At 40.1% G+C, this 22,142-nt stretch overlaps 1 protein-coding gene across 7 annotated transcripts in view; it reads right to left on the minus strand.

The window, feature by feature from the left end:
• Window positions 1-22,142, minus strand: part of SYNJ1 (synaptojanin 1) — a 91,125-nt gene that overhangs the window by 57,186 nt on the left and 11,797 nt on the right. For all 7 annotated transcript variants that reach the window (XM_047099791.1, XM_047099792.1, XM_047099790.1 and 4 more), the window contains exons 3-6: window positions 10,094-10,180; window positions 8,224-8,491; window positions 4,451-4,676; window positions 3,278-3,361 (exon numbers count right to left, since the gene is read on the minus strand). In XM_047099791.1, the coding sequence (XP_046955747.1) occupies window positions 3,278-3,361; window positions 4,451-4,676; window positions 8,224-8,491; window positions 10,094-10,180 (665 nt within the window). The remainder of the gene's footprint in view (window positions 1-3,277; window positions 3,362-4,450; window positions 4,677-8,223; window positions 8,492-10,093; window positions 10,181-22,142) is intronic.

Below are 22,142 nucleotides of genomic sequence, written 5' to 3' on the forward strand. Positions count from 1 at the left end.
CAGCAAGGCACGAAGTTGGATAGGCAGAGGAAGGCAGATCCTGAAGAAAAGGGTGTCTGGTAGATCTGACGAGTAGAATGTATCAAAAGTGGGAAAAACTACCAGTTAGAAAGACCAGTTAGAAAGCTGTGAGAATCTTCCAGGCAGGAAGAAATCCAGAGGACCCTAACTGGGATGGATGGTAAGAGTGGAAACAGAAAGAAAGGGAGAGCCCCAGTACCTAGGTGAATGCTGGGGCTAAGTGTGAAGGGTTACCTTCGCTGGTTCAGGACTGGCTGTTGGAGCACATGGGGTTGAAGATGCTTCAAGGTCAACAGAATAGGATCAGGTACACAGAAGTTCTCAAATTTGAATGGTAAGGAACTTGGTTACAAATACAGATTTCTGGCCCCATTCCAAGAGATTCTATTTCAGCTGATGTGAAGTTGAGGCCATGAATCTGCATTTTAAAATAACCTCAGATGATTCCTTAAAATCTTATAATTAAAAAAACCTCAGAGGAATTAACTGTGGAGGATAAGAGACAAGCCAAGGGACAAGTGCCTAGGCATCCTCTCTGTCCAGGCCTTCTGAAGTGAGACATCTCACGAGGCAACACTAACATCAAGGAACCCTAAAATTAATTCCAGTCCTGGGTGCCTGGGGGCTCAGTCAGTTAAGTCTCCAACTCTTGATTTTGGCTCAGGTCATGATCTCACAGTTCCTGAGATCGAGCCTTGTGCTGGGCTCTGTGCTGACAGCGTGGAGCCTGCCTGGGATTCTCTCTCTCCCTCTCCCTCTCCCCCTCTACCACTTGCGCGTGTGCATGCACTCTCTCTCTCTCTCTTTCTCTCTCAATGAACTTTAAAAAAAAAAAAAAGTTTAAAATTAATTCCAGTCCTGAGAATACACAGGATACCTAATAAGCACTTCCAACTACTCTGTCAAAAGTCCTTGTTTGTCTTCTAAAGGAAAATAAATTTCGGGACTTCATATTTTTATTTTTAAAAATAAATATCTATTTTTCAGTTTTTTTAATCAATTCAATATTTTCATTCCTATATTACCTACTCTTAGAATGATAGGGAAAATGTTTTTCTGTAAAGGATACTTATGAAACTAATCCATTTCTGTTCAAAGAAAGGCTGATTTTAAAAACTACTAAGCTAAATAACTGAGAACCACTTGGACGGTCCTCACCCAAGACAACAATAGGCCAGCTCCGTGACAATTTAGCAAAGCTGTTGGACTATCTCCATGTCTTAAAAATTACTATCAAGAAATGCATGATTTAAAAATCTGTAGTTTTCAGCCCATAAACAATAGGACATTGGCCAGACAGACTGTTTGGGCCAGCCACAGAACACAGAAGGAGGGAGGAGGGAGGAGGGAGGAGGGTAACCTCACCCAAGGAGGACCCCTCAATGTTAACTACTCAAGATCCAACCATATTGAATAATCAAATACTGTAATCCTGAGCTTCTAATAAAATATCACAGAAAGCAGCATAACAGAGGTTATTACCATTTCTTACAGTAGCCTATCTCTAAAGCAAAAGCATTCAACTTGCATCAAAACAATGCTTTCAGAATGTCCTTCAAGCAAATATTCCAAACACCCTTCTCTGATCACACAGGCTTAGGAGAAGTGGAGTAGGGTTGGTGTTCTTTCCCAAAAGAGACTTAGAGAGAGACAGATCTACTTAAGTTATCCCTACATGCCAAAGAGAAAACCCGCAGAAGCAAAAATTCTTGACAAGAACTCAAGAATTGTAACTGCTTTTAACCCTTCTTAATTCTTGGCCTGTCTTACATAAAGTGCGGTACCACAAAGGTTGAAATGGTCTGCAATCTTTCTCTACCACAGCCAGCCTAAAATGTAAGAGATCCAGCTGTGAACTAAAAGGAGGCAACATTTTTTTTCTGTCCATTTTCTAAATACTATAGGCTAAAGGGGCGCCTGGGTGGCTCAGTCAGTTAAGCAGCCGACCTCAAATCAGGTCATGATCTCATGGTTTGTGAGTTCCGGCCCGGCCCCGTGTTGGGCTCTGTGCTAACAGCTCAGAGCCTGGAGTCTCTTCGGATTCTGTGTCTCCCTCTCTCTCTCTGCCCCTCCCCTGCTCACACTCTGTCTCTTTCTCTAAAAAAAAAAAAAAAAAAAAAAAAAGAAAAAAAATTAAAAAACTGTTTTTTAACTTAGTAGATAATACATACTAGAAGCCTAAAATGAAAATAACTTATACTTTAAGGACTAAAGATTTCTGAATAAAAATAAAATGCAAAATCACATTATTATGGGTAATCTAAAATTATGAACTTACATGAAAGAATCTTATATTTTAAGTATTAGATATTTATATCAACAAAGTTTATTTTTTAAATTTTTTTAATGTTTATTTATTTTTCAGTGGGGGGAGGGGCAGAGAGAGAGGGAGACAGAGAATCTGAAGCAGGCCCCACATAGTCAGTGCAGAGCCAGATGTGAGGCTCGAACCCATGAACCGTGAGATCGTGACCCAAGCTGAAGACAGATGCTTAACTGACTGAGCCCTGAACCCAGGAACCATGAGATCATGACCTGAGCGAAAGTCAGATGCTTAAACCCAGGCATCCCTGTATCAACAAAGTTTTAAAAAAAATGAGAAAGCAAACCAGAGAACGTATTAAAGATGACAGGTCCCTATAAATTACAAAGTAAAATTTCAGTAGCGGATGTATTATTTATTGATAACAGTGGCTAACCCTTACACAGTGCTGCCCATGGGTGCTAGGCATTGCCTTAGTACTTTCATTTTATCCTTACAACCCTATGAATAGGAACTACTACTATTATTATTCCCATTTTATAGATAAGCAAACTGAGACACAGAGGAGTTAAACCACTTGTCCAAGATCACACAGCTAGTAGTGGCAGAGTAAGGATGCAAATTGAGAAGTCTGGTTTCAGAAGCTTTTTTTCAACTACTACATTCTTCTACCTAAAGAGACTAAACTGCTATATATTAAAGATACTGAGATAGTAAATATGAAACACCATGAATATCAGTGTGTTATGGAAACATTACAATTTTAATATTAAATACAGCAGTTGAATTTCTATGGACATTTGAAAGAACATTAAAGGAAAAGCATCTAAGACAATTCCAGGAACTCGTGCATTTAGACCCTAATTTGTGAATCTAGCTAATATTACTAGACTGAATAACAGAACTATCCAAGGAACTAACGAACTATCCTGAGAGCTTAGAAAACATGGAAAATATTCAAGAGAAAAAAACAAAACAATGTTAAACAGATACCTGCAACCCTGGTTGCTCCCAGAACAATGGAACAGACCCCCGGATTTGGATGAAAGAAGAAACAGAGTCATCTAAGTACACAACCTACAGAGAAAAATAACAGATGAAACATTTCCACAAAGGTATTACCTCTACATCACAAAGACAAATTTACTACTATCTGTCGCATGCAAGTTATATCTTATGACCAATCTCTCCCGCACAACTGTCCTAACAAAATATCCGGGAGAGGCTACTAAGGGAGTTTGGCTTTCTTCTATTGAGTGATAGTTTTTCTGTATATTAACCAAAAAAATAGTAAAAACATAAGCACAAGAAGCACAAGTCTTAAAAAGGAATTCCTTCTAAATCTCAATATTTTACACACATACCTTTATATTTAATTTTTTTTCTTTAGTTTTCAGTATTTTTCAAAAACTAATTTGAAGAACTGAGTTGGGCTGGGGGGTGTGGCCTGAATTCACAATTATACAGTTTTGAGCCAAAAGTGTCATAATTCTTTTTTAAGTTGTTTTAAATTCAAGTATAGTTAGCACACAGTGTCGTATTAGTTTCAGGCATACAATATAGTGATTCAATGGTGATTTCTCAGTGCTCTTCAAGATAAGCCCTTAACCTCATTTATCTATTTCATCCACCCCTTCCTTCACCTCCCCACTGGCAACCACCAGTTTGTTCTCTGTCTTTAAGAGTCTTTTTTTGGTGTGTTTCTTTTTCTCTTTGTTCGTTTTGTTTAAATTCCACATGAGTGAAATCAGATGGTATTTGTCTTTCTAGCTGAAAATGTCGTAAGTTTTCATTTTAGATGATATCCGTATCTACCTTTAAAAGAGCTGGGTTTGATTTCATACACACACACAAACCACTTCTATTAAGTTGTCTAGCTCTATCATTGAGGATTTTTAAAATTTAATACCAAACTGTACCTCACTGACCATGTCATGCTAGTTAGTAAACCCCTTGTTACTCATTTGAAGAGCCACACCTAAGTTTGTTTATAAATAAGTCTGTTTCAGGGAAGCCTTTTTTCAGGCCAGAAGGGAGCCAAGAACCACCCCGAAATGGCATTACAGATGTGAAAATGAGTTCTGAATCAGATCAAAAACTGTGGTTCTATTAGTTTCTGGCCCTCGCATCTAATACATGCACGAAGCAATATAAAACACTACGTACCTGTTCTGTTTCTACAAAATTAGCAACGTGGCCGTCATCATTTGTTCCCCGGACATTAAACCTGGTCCCAGCTCGTTCACAGCTGAGTCTGGAAATGAGGCAAGCCTTGGCCTGCTTATGAGCAGCATAGATCGTTCTGATTTCTACTCCCCCACACATGAGGCGTAATAGCCAGTCATCACAATTCACGCCGTAGTGCTTGAGGTGCAAGTGCAAAGACTGATTCCTAACAGGAAAGAAGAACTCATTAGCTCACTGAGTGCCAGCTAACACGGTATAAGCTTTAATAAAGCAGTGCTCCGGAAGCATTAATGTAACGCTATTCAATTAAGAGGCCCTGCAAATAAACCAGCTCATTTACATTTACCGCGCTAGGAATCAGATGAGGCAATAAAATGCGATCCTCTGGCATGTGATCTATGGTCCGTAGAAAAGAAGCAGATCTTTTGTGTTTTCAGTGGCTGTGCCCTATTCTGCTGTCTTTTTATAGAATGTATATACAACCCAACTTTTCCAAAAAAAGGATTTCATATGCATATCCCCATCCCACTTTATAAAGCTTTACTCTTAAGGCTCAACTTTAATAAGGCTCTATTTCAATTAATTTTAAGTTAAATAGCCAACTGAACTAGTAGCTACCATATTAATACATGTCTAGAGTTTTCCATTACTCCGAGGAGTTTAGCATTCTATGGAACAGAGGGGGCCTGGTTTTCAACAATTTTTTTCAGGGCAAAAAGTTTTATTCTGTGTACTTACACAGAAGCCAAATGATTAGGAAACATAGCAAAGCAGAGTCGCTATGGCTAAATCAGGGATACGGGCTGCAATGCTGCCCGGCTGGCCACCTTCTCACCCCACAGACTGCCTCACCTGGGTTCTCTACTGGAGCCTTACTCCTCCAAAGAATGCATACGGAATCTCCCAACCAACCTCTGACCAAGGAAAGTATAATGTTGTGCAGAAAAACTTGGGTCTTTTCAGATAACAAGGTGTCTTATAAAAGTGAATTTTCTCTAATACTGAAGTCTGGCTCAGGGCGCCTGGGTGTCTCAGTCGGTTGAATGTCTGACTCTTGACTTTGGCTCGGGTCATGAACCCAGGGTCATGGGATCGAGCCCCAGGTCAGGCTCTGTGCTGAGCATGGAGCCTGCTGGAGGTTGTCTATTTCCTTTCTCCCTCTTCCTCTGCCCCTCTCCCCCGCTGGTGTGATCTCTCTCTAAAATAAAAAAAATTTTAAAAAGTAAATAAAATTTTAAGATTACATTTAAAAAAATATTGAAGTCTGGTTCTCTGAGTTTTAAAACTCTTCTGTTTTAAGTAGAGATTTTTCTTCTTTAGTGCTCTGCAGTATCTTGCTGCCTTAATCATAAATACACAGCAATACTACTAGACCAGTAGTAGCCCAGCCCTCTTCCCCCCAGGGTGTGGTTGTGGTAGAGATAAAACAGACGTTGGTGGTCACGCGCAGTTCTGGTAAACCATCCATTCAAGAAAGTGTACTGGAATGTGAATGAGTGGTGAGATCACTATTGGAACACTGAATCCAGCAGCCATTACGTATTTTCAAAATACGACTTAAGCTTCCAAACTTTCACTATTACCTACGCTCATCTGAGGCGAAATTCAAACTGACCGTGACCCAGTATGTCCAGATGCCATAGCGAGTCCCATGTCATGGCAGAGGTATACAAAACTTACTTGTCCCCATTTAAATGGAAGCGGGAGCCTGTGCGTTTGTTCAGATAAGAGTTTCTTTGTCTGCCATCAGTTTTCATTTTCCTTTGTTGCCAATATGTTGCTGCTTTAATTCTATTGAAATTTATAAACAACTCTCAACTGGCATCAGCTTCAAATCTCCAATGGAGTAAAACAACTTGGGTTTTTATAATAGGCATTTGTGACTCTGACAACAAAAACTTACTTGGCTGTATCCTGGAAAATATTTCTACTAAGCTACAAGAGTATGCATAATAAATGCATAAAACTTTCATATTTCTGTTTGAAGGGAAGCTCAAGAATCCCAGTCCTGGGGCGCCTGGGTGGCTCAGTTGGTTGGGCGGCTGACTACAGCTCAGGTCAGGATCTCGCAGTCTGTGAGTTCGAGCCCCGCGTTGGGCTCTGTCCTGAGCACTCAGAGCCTGGAGCCTGCTTCCGATTCTGTGTCTCCCCCTCTCTCTGCCCCTTTCCTGCTTGCTCTCAGACACACACACTCTCTCTCAAAAATAATAAACGATAAAAAAAAAAAAAAAAAGAATCCCAGTCCTTAGCAAAATGTAGAAAGTGTTAAGTGACCAAAACTCATCTTTGGTGTTTTAGTCTCCCCTTTGTTCAACCGGACTTCCACTAGACAAACTCCCTCAATCTGTTATCTAAACTTGTCTCCACCTTCAACCTTAATTGAACGAAATGGTAAATAAATTATTCCCACTGGCTAAACTTAGCAAATGTGCTTAATTGCTGATCATTGAACCAATACATCTGCACCTGCTTAAACTTCTAATTATAGCAGGAAAACTTTTATCTCTTAATCTAAGGATTTTGGGGTTAAGAATGAGCAGGGTGGGGGGGAAAAAAGTAAGGACAGCTGCCCAGCCCAGCTGCTATCATCGTTAGGAACTTCAATGTCTCTTCCATCAGAAAAAGTATAGGGCTGATATGGACTCTGTGCCACTCATCTGCCCTATTAACCCTTCTTTCCCCACCCCTCCATCATCTCCTCCTTTGTGAGGCTCCAAGTCTCTGACTACAGTGCACTAGAGTCTTTTTTCATTCTGCCCTGCTTCTTCTCCACGCTACTATGCTGGGCCAAAAAACTTCCATGTTAGCTACAAAATTTGTTCTAAAGTTAGTTTCCTATCCTAAGGTTGTTGTTGGCTTTGAGCCTTCTGCCAGCCAGGGCAGATGGGTCAGACTTGAACATGCTACTCAAGGACCATACAGGTAAATGGTGGAAATGGGAGGTGGGGGGGGGGGGGGCGGGGAGGAGAGAAAATATACAGGAGGAACACCTTGAATCTGAACTACCAAGGGAGACCCAAGAGCACAGAGTCATGGACTTTGGCCTTATAACATTTGTATACATAATGAAATATAATTGGTACATGATGTTAAGGAAAAAAGTCAACATCCATGCTGGCTGTGGACAAGGGAACCTCTACACTAGAAATGTGGCCTCCTCCAATAAAGCAGTACTAATTATAGTCACGTGTGCTCACTCCCTTTGTGCACACTTCGAACAAAGCACATTAATGCATAAACATGAAATAGTTACCTACTTAAGTCTTATTTTATTATAGTACTCAGTGTTATCCTAGTATACCACTTCTTCATAGTCGCTTGCTCTTGAACCAAGATTATCTACCTATAATCTTTCAATTAAAAATAATGGGATGCTGTCTTAGGAAAACAGTACTGCCAGAGGAAAGATCTCAAAACTAACAGTGGTTAAGTATTAGCAACACACTTCTACTACAACTAATTCATTCTTAATCTTAAAATAAACATCTTGAATATATTTTGGAAATGAAGGTCAGTCTGGATCAGGGAGAGCAAATGGGTCTCGTGTCACATGAGAGCTTCGACAAAATGACACTGGATGCCTGTGCTGCTCAGCTGAGGATTCTGGAGCAGGAAAGAGAGGTGTGCCCCATCAGCAATGCCCATCCCTGCTATCTCTGGAAATTACTGCTGAACACACTATAACCCAAACCACCAAACTCCTGCACAGCAAGCGCATGATTACAAGGGGGAAAAATGTAACACGAACTCACCAGAAAAATCTATTATCGGTTGTGTGTTCTTGCATGCTACGATGTGCGTTAAGACTCAGATCTAAACTGACTCCAGATGCAGACCACGCAAAATAAAAGTTTCCCGAATTCAAAACTTTTCGCACTTCTGAAATGCGATCCTCATCTGAAGAATCAATTCGTAGTGATATAAATTCGGTGGAAGTAACTCGGAAAACCTCCGATTCTTGAATTTTTCCAACAGACATACATCCAGTGACTAGGACCAGATAATGTAACATGGTATCACCTGCAAAAACCAAAGAATTAGTTGGATGAAAAGTCTCAGTATTTCTCAAGCTATTCAAAGTTTCTTCCAACTTTGTTGTCACGTTTCTAACTTTTTAAATCCAACAGCACGGTTATTTTAAATTGACACGGACATGTTTATGTTTACAACTGCATTTTGGCAAGACTTGAAAAAAAAATCCTTGCTTGAGCACATTTAATATAATGAAGCTATTATATTTAAACATATATAAATTATATCTTTTATAAATTTATATTTATATTTTTGTATTTATATTTTGTATATTTAAATGTGTATTTAAACATTAACAGAATAATCTCACATTCATGAAATGTTCCTCTACTTAATCTGAGGATATACAAAATTTGTCAAATAAAAAAATATATGTGTTATGCTCCCCATCTTTCCTTTATGACTGTGAGGAAATCCAGATAAGCATATAAATGTGAGAGGTCTTTGTAAATAAATAGCACAGCTGGAAAAAAAAAAAAAGCTATATAAACGGGAGCTGCTGCTGCTGCTATGTGGGCAGAAAGCCCCTGGTAACAGTTTATAAAGCAATTTGGTTTACAAAAACTTTCATAGAGACTTTTCGCTAATTTTGACAAAATCCTTTGAGATGAGTATGAAGGCGAAATTCAGCAGCGTTGTACCTTGAGCGTGGGCTGTGACGAGGCAGAGGTGGCCCTAGATCCTGGCTCCACTACTTATAATCCAACCCAACTTCAGGGTGTGAACATAACCCGACCTGAGATCTGCTCCCTTATAAACCAGCACTAAAATGAATCTCACTGGACTGTGAGGAGTACCTAAGACAGTATTAGTTAAGCACCTGGCACAGGGCTTTACGTGTGATAGATGCATAACAAGTGACAAAACTCCACTTTACAGCCCAGTACGCTTCAGAGTATGGCCCATAATCTGTCACAGTGAGAGAAGACGCTTGTGAAATGAAAATCAATTACCTCGCCAAAGTCACTGTTTAGTTTAGCGGACCTTTTTTCTCATAGTAGGACTTTAACAACGAAGGAAGCCATGTGTTGATCTGCATGATGTTACAAGCTTCCTTATCTCATCACAGACCAATAGCGAAATGGCTCACGGACTGGCACCGGGTCTTGGGCCACACTTCCAGCCATACGGTTACAGACAAACGGGTAATCCCAAAGGTTACTCTGCAGCCCACGGTGACATTAAGTGGCAGAGACAGATTCAAGCTGAGACCTTTTAACTACAAAGCAGATGTCCTTTCCAGTATAAACCAGGGTAATCAGTGCAGTTCTCACTAAAACTTTGTTTCCGAAAGCACTGAAACAAAGAAAAAGGGCGATGCCCTGATTTTCTCTTTTGACCACTGATACCAATCCTTCAAGTGTTCACACAGAATAATGTCTCTGGAACTTAAAATCACGAGAGCTTGAGTATGTAGCATACCTTTCAGTCAACAAACATTTCCCCAAGATTAGCATAATTAGGATTTAAAAGATGTTACCACACTTTCAGCTCACATATGGAGTCTGAAATGATAAACAGTCTCCCTCAAATCCTTACAATTAAAACAAAGAAATGAAAAAGATTAATTATATTGAAAAATAAACTTACCAAGATTTAATCGTAAAACACCTAAGAGTCCATAAGCATCAAGCACTTTGGAGTATGTACCCTTGATTGCCTCTTTTTCTGCAGATGCTACAAAAAAAAGTTTCAGGGTAAGAAAAATGGCCTGAAACATCAGATTCTATTTTGTTATGAAGCCAGAGTTTCTCTAAATCTGATATTCTATTTTTTAAAAAAATTTTTTAACGTTCATTTATTATTGACAGAGAGATACAGAGCGTGAGCAGGGGAGGGGTAGAGAGAGGGGTAGACACAGAATCCGAAGGAGGCTCCAGGCTCTGAGCTGTTAGCACAGAGACTGACACGGGGCTCGAACTCACGAACTGTGAGATCATGACCCGAGCCAAAGTCGGTCGCCTAACCAACTGAGCCACCCAGGTGCCCCTGATATTCTTTTTTTTTTAATCTAGTATTCTTTATTTTTTTAAATATTTTTTCTAAGTCTATTTATTTTGAGACACACACACACACACACACACACACACACACACACACACACACACACGGCAAGCACAAGCGGGGGAGGGGCAGAGAGAGAGGGAGAGAAATCCCAAGCAGGCTCAGCGCTGTCAGTCAGTGCACGGAGCCTGACGCAGGGATCCAACTTACAAACCAGGAGATCATGACCTGAGCCGAAATCAACAGTTGGACTCTTAACTGACTGAGCCACCAGGTGCCCCTTAAATCTGAGATTCTTAACATAAATGCTCGCATAAATTATTTTCTCAAACAAGTAACTGAACTGTCCTTCTCAAAGAGTCAACAACTTGTTCCAGCACCACTGCGGTCTCTCCCGATGACCTAAAGGACTACCTTTAAAAATAGTGATATGTTCTGGAGGTTGTTTCTGAATCACCTTCTCTGTCTCACTGATTTGTTTGCCCACCTATGTACCACCAGCACTACCCTGTGTTATCACACCCCAAGGGAAAACATCCAACTCCTTCACCAGCAATCTTTCAGAATCTGGCCTCAACATCCTCTTTCAGCTTCATTTTTCATCACCCCCCCCCTCTTTCCTCCTGCCCCTGCATTTTATGTTCTCACTACATTAAAGGGTCCCCTAGTGTCCAAACGCGTGCAATCTAGCCTTCTGCCAGCAAGGCTCCACCTAACTTTCACATTTACAAACAGGGGCACAAGATCACTTTCTGGAAACCCCTCTTTACCTCTACAGGCACAATTCTTTCACAGAGCTCCCTCTTCATGCTGCCAAAACACTTTATATGTACCCATCACTTGTCTTTCCCATTAACCAGCCTGATCCTTGAAGGCAGGAACAATGTCCTATGCCTCCTTTTATCTCTGACATTTAGATTAGTGCTTGAAACACAGAAGATGACAAATGTTTAAATGATAAAAGCTAATGGCCACACTTGACGACAGAGTTTAGCACAGGAACGGAAATCTTCAGTTTGGCCTTTGTCTTGATTCATTTCTTCTGCTATAAAGCTAATGTTATCTTGCTAACGAATATAACCCACAGAATAATATCCCTAGGTCAGGCTGTTGTGGTTCCTCTGCTGAAAAACAAAAACAAATCATGAAACTTTAAAGGAAAACTCTTCCTAGTTCTCAGCAAATATACTTATTAAAAATCTGACCAAAAAAACCCCAAAGAAATATAAATCACAGCTAGTATCTCATATGGACAATTCCAAATAATTCTAAAGACTACAAATCTAGAAAGGTACGATTCTCTTTTTCATCCTGTCCTTTCTCTTCTATTTCTTTCCTTCTCTACTGCTCTCCCTTTCCACTTTCTACTCCACACCCTCAATTCACCTCTTGGCTGGCCAGTTCCCTCCTTATTTACCTGTGTCTGTTGCCCCTATCTATCCCCTTTTTCCTTTCCTCATTCGTCTTCGATGTAGAATTATAGAACATTTTGGCAATAGCATGTGTTCCACATTAGAAAAGCACACGTTATTACATCCTATGGCCTTCCCATTTCCCCTCAACCTTCACTGCCAACGAAAGGGCTGTCTTCTCAGCCTACTGCCTTGCCTAATACTCCTAGTGCTTTGTATTCAAGAGCTTCTCTTCTGCCCTGAGCTCTCCTCTAGGGCTCTACAGACTATCTCCTCTTCCCTGCTCGCTTTACCTCTTTACCATCTACTCATAGGCCTTCTTCCAGTTAACCCACTTCTGCCTCTGAATGAGTTGTCTTCTGCTAGCTGGCCACAGAGGCTAAAACTAAATTAACTGCTCAATCACTCAATTAGCTGATCCTGTCACAGTTTTCTAATATGCTCATTGTTAAGTGTGGGCCTTTACCTTTATCAAAGTACCCCGTATGAAATTAGGGAGTGGGTAAAATTTCACCAAGCCATTAATAGTAGTTACAGGCGTTTGCATTTCAGCATTCCTAGAGTTCTTCTTCTTACTATTATACCACAGGTTTAAATAACAGTTACTCCTAACATTAAATGACAAGCCACACAAATACAAAATGTCAGAGCATTAATTTTAATTTTATTTTGTAAAGTAAATCAAGATTGCCTGCCCCTCAATACTGCCTCATTAAGAGCACCACATGTACATTAAAGCAAACGCTGGAGAGGCTTGTTATATCTCTGATGACAGAAGGCATGGCTTCCTGGACAAATATTAGAGATTTAGAGGTTAATGCTCTAAATACTTAAATACCATCACTAATATAGTAATACAGATATTACTAGACGTATCAGTCTCAGCAGCAATCACCATTTGGGTTCAAACACCAGCAACCAGTAAGATTAAAAAGAAAGCTATAAATCATCAAGATAGTATGGTAGTGGCACAAAAACGGACAAATAGGTCAATTGAACAGAACAGAGAACCCAGAAATGGACTCACAAACATATGGCCAACTAATCTTTGGCAAAGCAGGTAAGAATATCCAGTGGGAAAAAACACAAGTCTCTTCAGCAAATGGTGTTGGAAAAACTGGACAGCGACATGCAGAAAAAAGAACCTGGACCACTTTCTTACACCATACACAAAAATAAACTCAAAATGGATGAAAGACAGGAACGTTAAGACAGGAAGCCATCAAAATCCTGAAGGAGAAAGCAAGCAACAACCTCTTTGACCTTGGCTGCAGCAACTTCTTACTCAACACGTCTCCAGAGGTAAGGGAAACAAAAGCAAAAATGAGCTATTGGGACCTCATCAAGATAAAAAGATTCTGCACGGGGAAGGAAACAACCAGCAAAACTAAAAGGCAACTGACGGAATGGGAAGAGATATTTGCAAATGACGTATCAGATAAAGGATTAGTATTCAAAACTTATAAAGAACTTATTAGACTCACCACCCAAAAAACAAATAATCTAGTGAAGAAATGGGCAAGAGACATGAATAGACACTTTTTTCAAAGAAGACTTACAGATGGCCAACCAACACTTGAAAAGATGCTCAACATCACTCATCATCAGGGAAATACAAATCAAGATCACAATGAGATACCACCTCACGCCTGTCACAATGGCTGAAATTAAAAACTCAGCTGCATTAGAGAGAATGCAGAGAAGGAGGAACCCTTTTGCACTGCCAGTGGGAACGCAAACTGGTGCAGCCACTCTAGAAAATAGTATGGAGGTTCTTTACTACTATCAACACTAGCCAAAGTATGGAAAGAGCCTAAATGTCTATCAACTGATGAATGGATAAAGAAGATGTGGTATGTATATATATATATACATATATACACACACACACACGTATATATGTGTGTATATATATATATATACGTGTGTATATGTATATACATATATACATACGTACATATACATATATACGTATATGTATACATATATATGTATACACACATACATATATACAATAGAATATTACTCAGTGATCAAAAAGAATGAAACCTTACCATTTGCAACAGTGTATATGGAACTAAAGGGTATTACGCTAAGCGAAGTAAGTCAGTCAGAGAAAGACGTATGATTTCACTCATATGTGGAATTTAAGAAACAAGACAGATGAACACAGGGGAAGGGAAGCAAAGGTAAGATAAAAACAGAGAGGGAAACAAACCATCAGAGATTCTTAAATACAGAGAACAAACCGAGGGCTGTTTGTAGGATGGTGGGTGGGGGATGGGCTACATGGGCTATTGGCATTAAGGAGGGCACTTGTTGGATGAGCACTGGGTATTATATGTAAGTGATGAATCACTTAAGTCTATTCCTTAAATCATTATTACACTGTATGTTAACTAACTTGGATTTAAATTTTTTAAAAACTCGGCAGGGAAAAAAAAGAAAAGAAAATGTATTTTTAACATTAAGTCATTGCCTTCCCTTAAAAACAAACAAAAAAAGTCATTTTGTAATGTACTACATTCCCATGCAACAAAACGTTTCTCTTCTAGGGATGAGTGGCTCAGTTGGTTAAGCATCTGACTTTGGCTCAGGTCATGTTCTTGGAGTGTGTGGGTTCGAGCCCTGCACTGGGCTCCACACTGACAGTGCAGAGCCTGCTTGAGATTTTCTCTCTCTCCCTCTCTTACTGCTCCTCCCCTACATGCATGTGCATTCTTTCTCTCTCTCTCAAAAAATAAATGAACTTAAAAAAATGTTCCCTCTTCTAATAATGCAGAATAATTATCTTATCATGAACTATACTCCAAATATATGAATATATCATGTCGCTCAGGCTCCATGAAGACCCAACTATTAAACTGCCATCTCATTCAAACATTCCAACAAACGTCAGGCTGCTTATTTACACTTTTATATTATATTCTAAGACTCAGGAAACAGGACAGACACACACACACACACACACACACACACGCATACAATTTAGTCTAAAGTGCCTATTAGATAAAAGTATGCTAAAGGAAAGGAAAGCTAATTGAAAGAGTAGATATCACTTTCCTGCCCAGGAGTTTCTTGCTTTCTCCTCAATATTAAATGAAATTTTAAAATAATTTTTAGAGTGATGAATGATGTTTCAGCCAAGGTATCTGTATACTGTCTGTCATGACTATGACATCTAACACTGGGAGAGGTATTTTGCATGCATTATTCAATTTTCACAACGCCCCGTGAGCAAAATTACTACTATTTCCATTTGACATATGAGGAAACAGGCTTAGAGAGGTTATCAATTTGTTACTAACTTGTCTAAGCTTAAATAGCCAGAGTCACAGAACGCAGCTTCATGAGGGGAGGGATTTGGTTCAGTTCACTACACTAAACCCCAGCAGCCTAGCTCAGTGCCTGGCACTCAGGAGTTCAAAGATTTTATGCTCAATGAATCTGTGGATGAAATTTTAAAGTCATATGTGTTTTTAACTCCAGACATTTCCAATTTGCTAAGAGAAAAGTGTTTTCTTCCTTTATGTAAGGTACTGTAGATGTTTTCCTCTTCTTCCATATATACTTCGAGGACTGGGGCAGAATTGAAGGAGGTCTTTTGTAGGCTGTCAGAGCCCAGGCTGACTATGAACAACGGCGCTGTGCATGGATATGAAGCCAGAGGCAGGGAGAGAGGGCATCCACTTGAGGGGAAGGACAGCCTGTGATAAGTCTGGGTGGGGCAAGGAGGGTGGTGTCCACCCAGAGGTGTTGGGAGTGGCCTGGTATGGTAGGATGAGCTTGAGCAGAGTGGGGAGGGCAGGGTGCCCTGAGGGAACCCAGGGGCAGGGTGTTGGAGCCCCTGTGGGCTGAGGAGGCCACCCACGTGGTGGCGGAGGCTGCAGCAGCAACAGGACAGTGGCTGATGGTCAGGATAATGGGAGCCAGGGTCCTCACTGTCAGAGAACGAGAGTGCCAATATGGGAAGACAGAAAACCAGAATGGGCACGGCTGCGCTGACTGAAATTGAAGTAACCACTGTGAACTCATAGTTTTCTAGACAGACAGACATGGATATAAATGGGTGTTATACAACCATCAATACCCACACATAGTTAACTGCATATTCCCCTTAGCTCCATCCAAACAGGGCCTGAGATCAGCAGTCCCCCAACAGCAATGGCCATACCTAGCACTGAGCTCTTGCTTTCTAATACCATTTTCCACTGTAAGGACTCCTTAGAGAAATGGCTGATTCCAGGGCAAGGGCAGGGACAAGATGAGCCTGGAACATATTCTGTGCAGAAAGGGAGTACTCAAAGACTAATAAGACACGGCACAAAAATGCAAAGCCAGCTCGAAGGGACCTCTACTAGAGAAATCTGGAACAACTTGAGCATTGAAACAAATGACAAGAGTAACAGATTAAAGTTAAAGTGTGATGAGTAATGGCGATGTTTACATACTCACAAAGCACCTTATCTCGGAACGCTTGTTAACAAGAAAAAGGAGTCTGCCAGAGAGCACCTTAAACAAATAAGCAGCGTGCTCACCAGCAGTACTGGGACAAGTCAAAACTGTGTGCACCTTGACAGGGTACGGTGAAAAGAACACAGCAGCACATGTGTAATATTCCTGCCAACATACATGACCTGAATCTGAGCAAGAGGAACCATCAGACAAACCCAAAGTGAGGCCCAGTCCGCACAACAGCCGGCCTTCGTCTTCAGAAGTTTTAAGGTCATACACATCAAAGACTGAGGAACTTTCCCAGATTTAAAGAGACTGAAGAGGCATGACAACCAATAAAATGACAGATCTGAACTGGATCCTTTTGCTATAAGAGTCGTTGTTGGGACAACTGGTGAACTTGAATGGAGTCTGAGAATTAGAAAGAAGTACGATGTTAACTTGTTTTTTGTTATATTGTAGTTACGAAGGAGCAAGTCTTAGCTATTCTAGGAAATAAGTAATGGTATTTGTGGGTGATGGTATGTCATGTCAACAACTTATTCTCGATAATTAAGAGAAAGTTCTTTATACTGAACTTCAGCTTTTCTGTGTTTCTGACATTGTTTCAAGATTAAAAAAAATAAATGTAACCAATAAAAATAAACTTATAAAATACACATGCATATTCCTAAATTAAGAGGCTTTTCTCTCTACACAGCACAAAGATAAACTCTTATAGCACCATGTTATACCCTGACCATACACTTTTTAACAGGGAAAATTTTCCCTCATTTTATGAAACCCCATGAAATATAGAGAAATACATGAGGTAAGAGGGAGAGACTTAAATTATTATCTTATTTCTCTGCTAATTTTTAATTCTAGAAAACAATTTGAGAATCTTCCACTAGAAGGGATTATTTAAAATAAAAAAGCCGTACTACTTTCAAATAATGCGTATGATCTTTAGATAAAACACGGAATTTACAAATAGTTTACTCATTCATTCCCGTCTTTCCTTTTCCCTAACGCTCTCCCCTTGCAGCCCACACCGCAGTCAAAACGAATAAAAAATGAATAATGGGTGACTCCTTGTATGCTCCACACTCTTTTCCCTCTTCCCCTTTGTTCACAGTGTTCTTTCCATCTGGAACACCCCTGAGTCATCTTTGCATTTCCAAACATTCCCCATCCGTCAATACCTAACTAAAATGCCTCTTCCTTCCTAAAGCTTTCCCCAATGGTGCTGGAAGTAAATCTTTCTTCTCATTATTTCATAGCGCATTCACTTGTGTACTCACAGCCACAGAAATGGTCTCATTTCTTTTCATCTCAACAAATTACCAACCTAACCAGAGATGCCGAACGCTGCAACTGTTAAGTATGCGTCTCATAGACAAAAACAAATTGACAGGTTGCAGCACAAAAGGGAATGTTCTGTTAGTTTTAAAATTATACATAAAAAGACAGACATTTAACCTTACCATCAGTAGCATCTGAATGCTCTGGACGTTTATGGTGGCATGAGGGTGGGAGTGGGGAGGTGGGGAAGACAGGCATCGTTAACTGATTTCTTTTTCTTTTTAAGTTTATTGATTTTATTTTGAGAGAGAGAGAGACAGACAGACAAGGAGGGAGAGAATCTCAGGCAGGTCCTGTGCTGTCAGTCAGTGCAGAGCCCAACGTGGGGCTCTAGCTCAAGACTGTGAGACCATGGCCTGAGCCAAAATCAAGAGTCATAGATGCTTAACCGACTGAGCCACCAAGGCGCCGCATGATTTCTAGCCAGGGTGTATTTTTTCTAATTTTTTTTTGAGTTTATTTATTTTTGAGAGAAAGAGAGAGAGACAGAGTGCAAGCGGGGGAGGGGCAGAGAGAAGGGGAGACACAGTATCCCGAAGTAGCTCCAGGCTCTGAGCTGTCAGCACAGAGCCCGACATGAGGCTCGAACTCACAAACAGCGAGATCACGACCTGAGCTGAAGTTGGACGCCCAACCCGCCCTACGATTTCTAAACACAGTTTAACCTAGTGGAGTTTATTAAGGATGCATGGAGAGCCCCGAGGAAAACAGAGTGAAAGAATGAGAGGAAATGAAAGTTCAGGGGAGACGTTGATAACAGGAGTCCAGGTTACTACTTGCTGGTGCCGTCTTTCAGCGTATCCACTGTGCTTTCAATGAGGGGAACAGACTGCTCTGTGGTTTTCTTTTCTCTCTCCTGTTCATGTTGATGTTAAGCAAACAAGATGCTAGGAAAACGAACCTTTCTTTTTACAAGTTACTGATTTTTAGCCACCCATCAAGGCCTTTAGCAAGTTCAGCTCAGGTAAGGAGGACTGCACCCCTTTAGCTCATCTGTCAAACGTGTAAAGTAAGGCAAAGCCTGACTCCGGAAGTTAACTGCTATTCACACCTCAGGGGTCAATAGTACCTAACTCCCTCAACAGCTCATTTTAAAGAGAAAAACTCTTCTTCCCTGTCACATTTGACGCTACTTTTCGCTTGTGCCTTCAATTTTTTCTTAATTTTCCACCTAATGTGAACATCATTTTCTGGGAACACAGAGCTATCTTAGGCATAAATCTATAATTATATTTTTAAACATATCCATATGTCAGTCGAGCCCAATGCGGGGCTGGAACTTACAAACCACGAGATCATGACCTGAGCTGAAGTCTGATGCTTAACAGACTGAGACACCCAGGTGCCCCTATTTTTTAATTTTTTTAAATGTTTATTTATTTTCAGAGAGAGAGAGAGAGAGAGAAGGTGGGAGAGGGGTTTAGAGAGAGGGAGAGAGAGAATCCCAAGCAGGCTCTGCACTGTCAGTGCAGAGGCGGAAAAGGGGCTTGAACTCAGGAACCATGAGATCATGACTTGAGCCAAAACCAGGAGTCGGATGCTTAGCCGACTGAGCCACCCAGGCACCCCTCTGATTCTAATCCTAGTGAATATGTGAATATGAATAAGGTCACAGAATAGAATTTAAAGCAAAATAAAATACATACCATAAACATGTATTCTCATGAAAATATTTAAGGATGAAATGACATGATATCCAGGATTTACTTCAAAATAAATGGGGAGGGGGAAATAGTGGATAGGGATATAGACAAACACAAGCTGCCATGACATAATCATTGAGGCTGGGTGACAAATACATGAGAGTCAATGACACCATTCTCCCTTCTTTGATGTACAGTTGATACTTCCCAAAATAAAATGATAAAAAAAAAGTTTATCCTGACAACATTCTTTGGCATACTGGATAAGTTCAGAAAGAAGAGAAAACAAGATAACTCTGGGCTGTCAGTGACAGCGGAGGCTACTGGAATTCTAAGTAATTTGAGAGGTACTTTCTCCAACTACCCTAGACCAGAGGTAGATCAGTCAAAAGTTCAATGGGCATTTAGACTTTTATAACTTGAAAGGAGGCAGTAAATCCTACTGTCTTTAGAATGGCCCCATAGTCCACTCTAAGGCCATCATAAGATCATCAAATGACAAATATACAACAAATTGGAAAAGAAGACTTGACAGTTCCAGAATGGAGACCCCGGGAAGGGTATAAAGTATTGCTGTACTCCGTCATAAATGTTGACCTTACGTTCATCCTAGATAACTTAGCTTTAATATCCTACTCTGTTGAAAACGGCCTTGGAAAATAAGAAGCTTGCCTTTGCTCATCACAGAAGAGGTTAAGAACTATTTAAACCTACATTAAGCCACGAGGTAGTGATACGCAACAACGCCACTCAGACACCTTAACTCATTCGTTATTTTGCCTCGCAGCACGCTTTCAAAGTTCTTTCCACTGAACGCCTTCCGGACTGAAAGCAGCCTAACCTACGTTCCCTACTGAAGCCACAGGAAAGTAATGAAAATAGAAGCTGTAGAGATGATCTATTTATAGACTACAGAAAACACTCAAGGGTGTAAATCCATCAATTGTTCCCTATCAAAATTTAACATACCAACTGTCCTCTCATTACTTGGCACCCTCTTTTGCCAGGGTGACTTACTCTCGTAGCACTGTATCGTATGTTGTAACTGGCATTATTCAGCATTATTCGTATTACACCCTCCCTTCTCGCATTAGATTTCAAGCACATAATGAAGCACTGGATCAGACTATCGAAAGTCAGATTAAGACATAATCATACACCTGTATCTTGATTTTCATGAGTTGCAACTTTTTGAAACAGGGGCTTCTTCAACAGAGAATAATTGTCGCGCGGTGATCACTTCTGCAGCTCAACAGAAAAACAAAATTAACTTATTAGCTAAGATCACCAGATAACTTCACAGTCATTTGTTTTAAACTGAAATGGTACTCTGGGGATTAAATTTAAATGTAAATTTCTCTAACTTCTGATAATGACAATACTACAAACCAAATAAATAAGCTACCTAATGAAGGGCCTGCTACCCAATGTTAACATTCCGCTGTGGCTCAAACCTTTCAGATGGGCAACAGACGGTCTTTCTTCAGCTGATACAGAAGACCAAAATAAGGAAAGTCATTAAGAATGTGAAAACAAGATTACAAGTTAGTCCGCTCTTTCTAGAATCACAATTTGCTTGTGGTTGCACGCACTGCACTTTGCGGTCAGCTCATTTGCATACAGGTAGCACTCTGGTGGAGAACCAGAGGGCCTCTCTCTAGTCAGAGGATCCTGGAGATCGCGCAAACCAAGCTACTCATTTTCAGAAGGAAAAAGCTCGAGTTTAGTTGATTCATCCAAGGTCACAGAACTACCTGGCAGAAAAGCCACTTTCCATTTTATAAGACATAAGTAAAAAGAGGAAAAGGTTCTCTTTTTATAATTTTAAAAGGAAAAGGTTCTCTTTGTATAATTAAAATATTAAAACTCTAGCTGAAAAACATTAAACTATCCAAATTAATGTTGTGTCTACACTACAAATCCCCATCTTGGCAACATCTCAAGACGATAACAACCTTTCACTAATTCACGTAACAAGCATTTCCTGAATGCTGACTATGTACCAGGACCCTGGCAAAGTTCTACAGGAAAAAAAGTCAGTGCCCTAACACCTTCTATGAGGAAGACAGCCATTATGTGATCATACAAATGCAAACTCATAAATGACACTGAATACTGTCATGGAATTCTGACAGACTACAACGGGAGGACCTAACTGAAAATTGTTGGGGGGAGAGCGGCAGTTACGATAGGCTCGCCTGCAGAAGGAGTGGAGGTAAAAATGCTCCAAGCAACATACTCTGTGACCCAGCAATTCCATTCATAAAAATACATCCAACAGAGATGTGTACATATGTGCACCAAAAGACATGGATAAGGATGTTCATCCCACTGTCATTCATAACAGAAAAAACTGGAAGTAAATGTCAACACAATACTGGAATATTCACACCAGGGAATACTACCGAGTAGTGAAAACTGCCGCAGGCTACAACAGGGATGATCTCCTGTACAGAACATTGAAAGAAGTCGGACCCAACAGAATACGTATTGAGTGATTCCATTTATGTTAGGTTAAAAACCAGATAAAGTGAATCTATGATGTAAGAAGTCAAGTAGTGATTATCTTTGCAAATCACGGTAGAGATAATAATGGGGAAGAATGTGAGGGAATCTTCTGGAGAGCTAGTAATGTTGATTGCTCAACCTGGTAGTGTTAACATAGATATGTTTACTCTGTAATAATTCATCAAGTAGTACATTTATGATTTATGTATTTTTCTACATGCATGAATAAATTTAGTTTTTAAAATAAATATTGAGCAACCTATCAAAATAACA

Source organism: Lynx rufus, unplaced genomic scaffold (assembly GCF_022079265.1).
Source record: "Lynx rufus isolate CCGP_SWC_20201006 ecotype Redwood Valley unplaced genomic scaffold, mLynRuf1.p SCAF_5, whole genome shotgun sequence".
Lineage (NCBI taxonomy): Eukaryota > Metazoa > Chordata > Mammalia > Carnivora > Felidae > Lynx > Lynx rufus.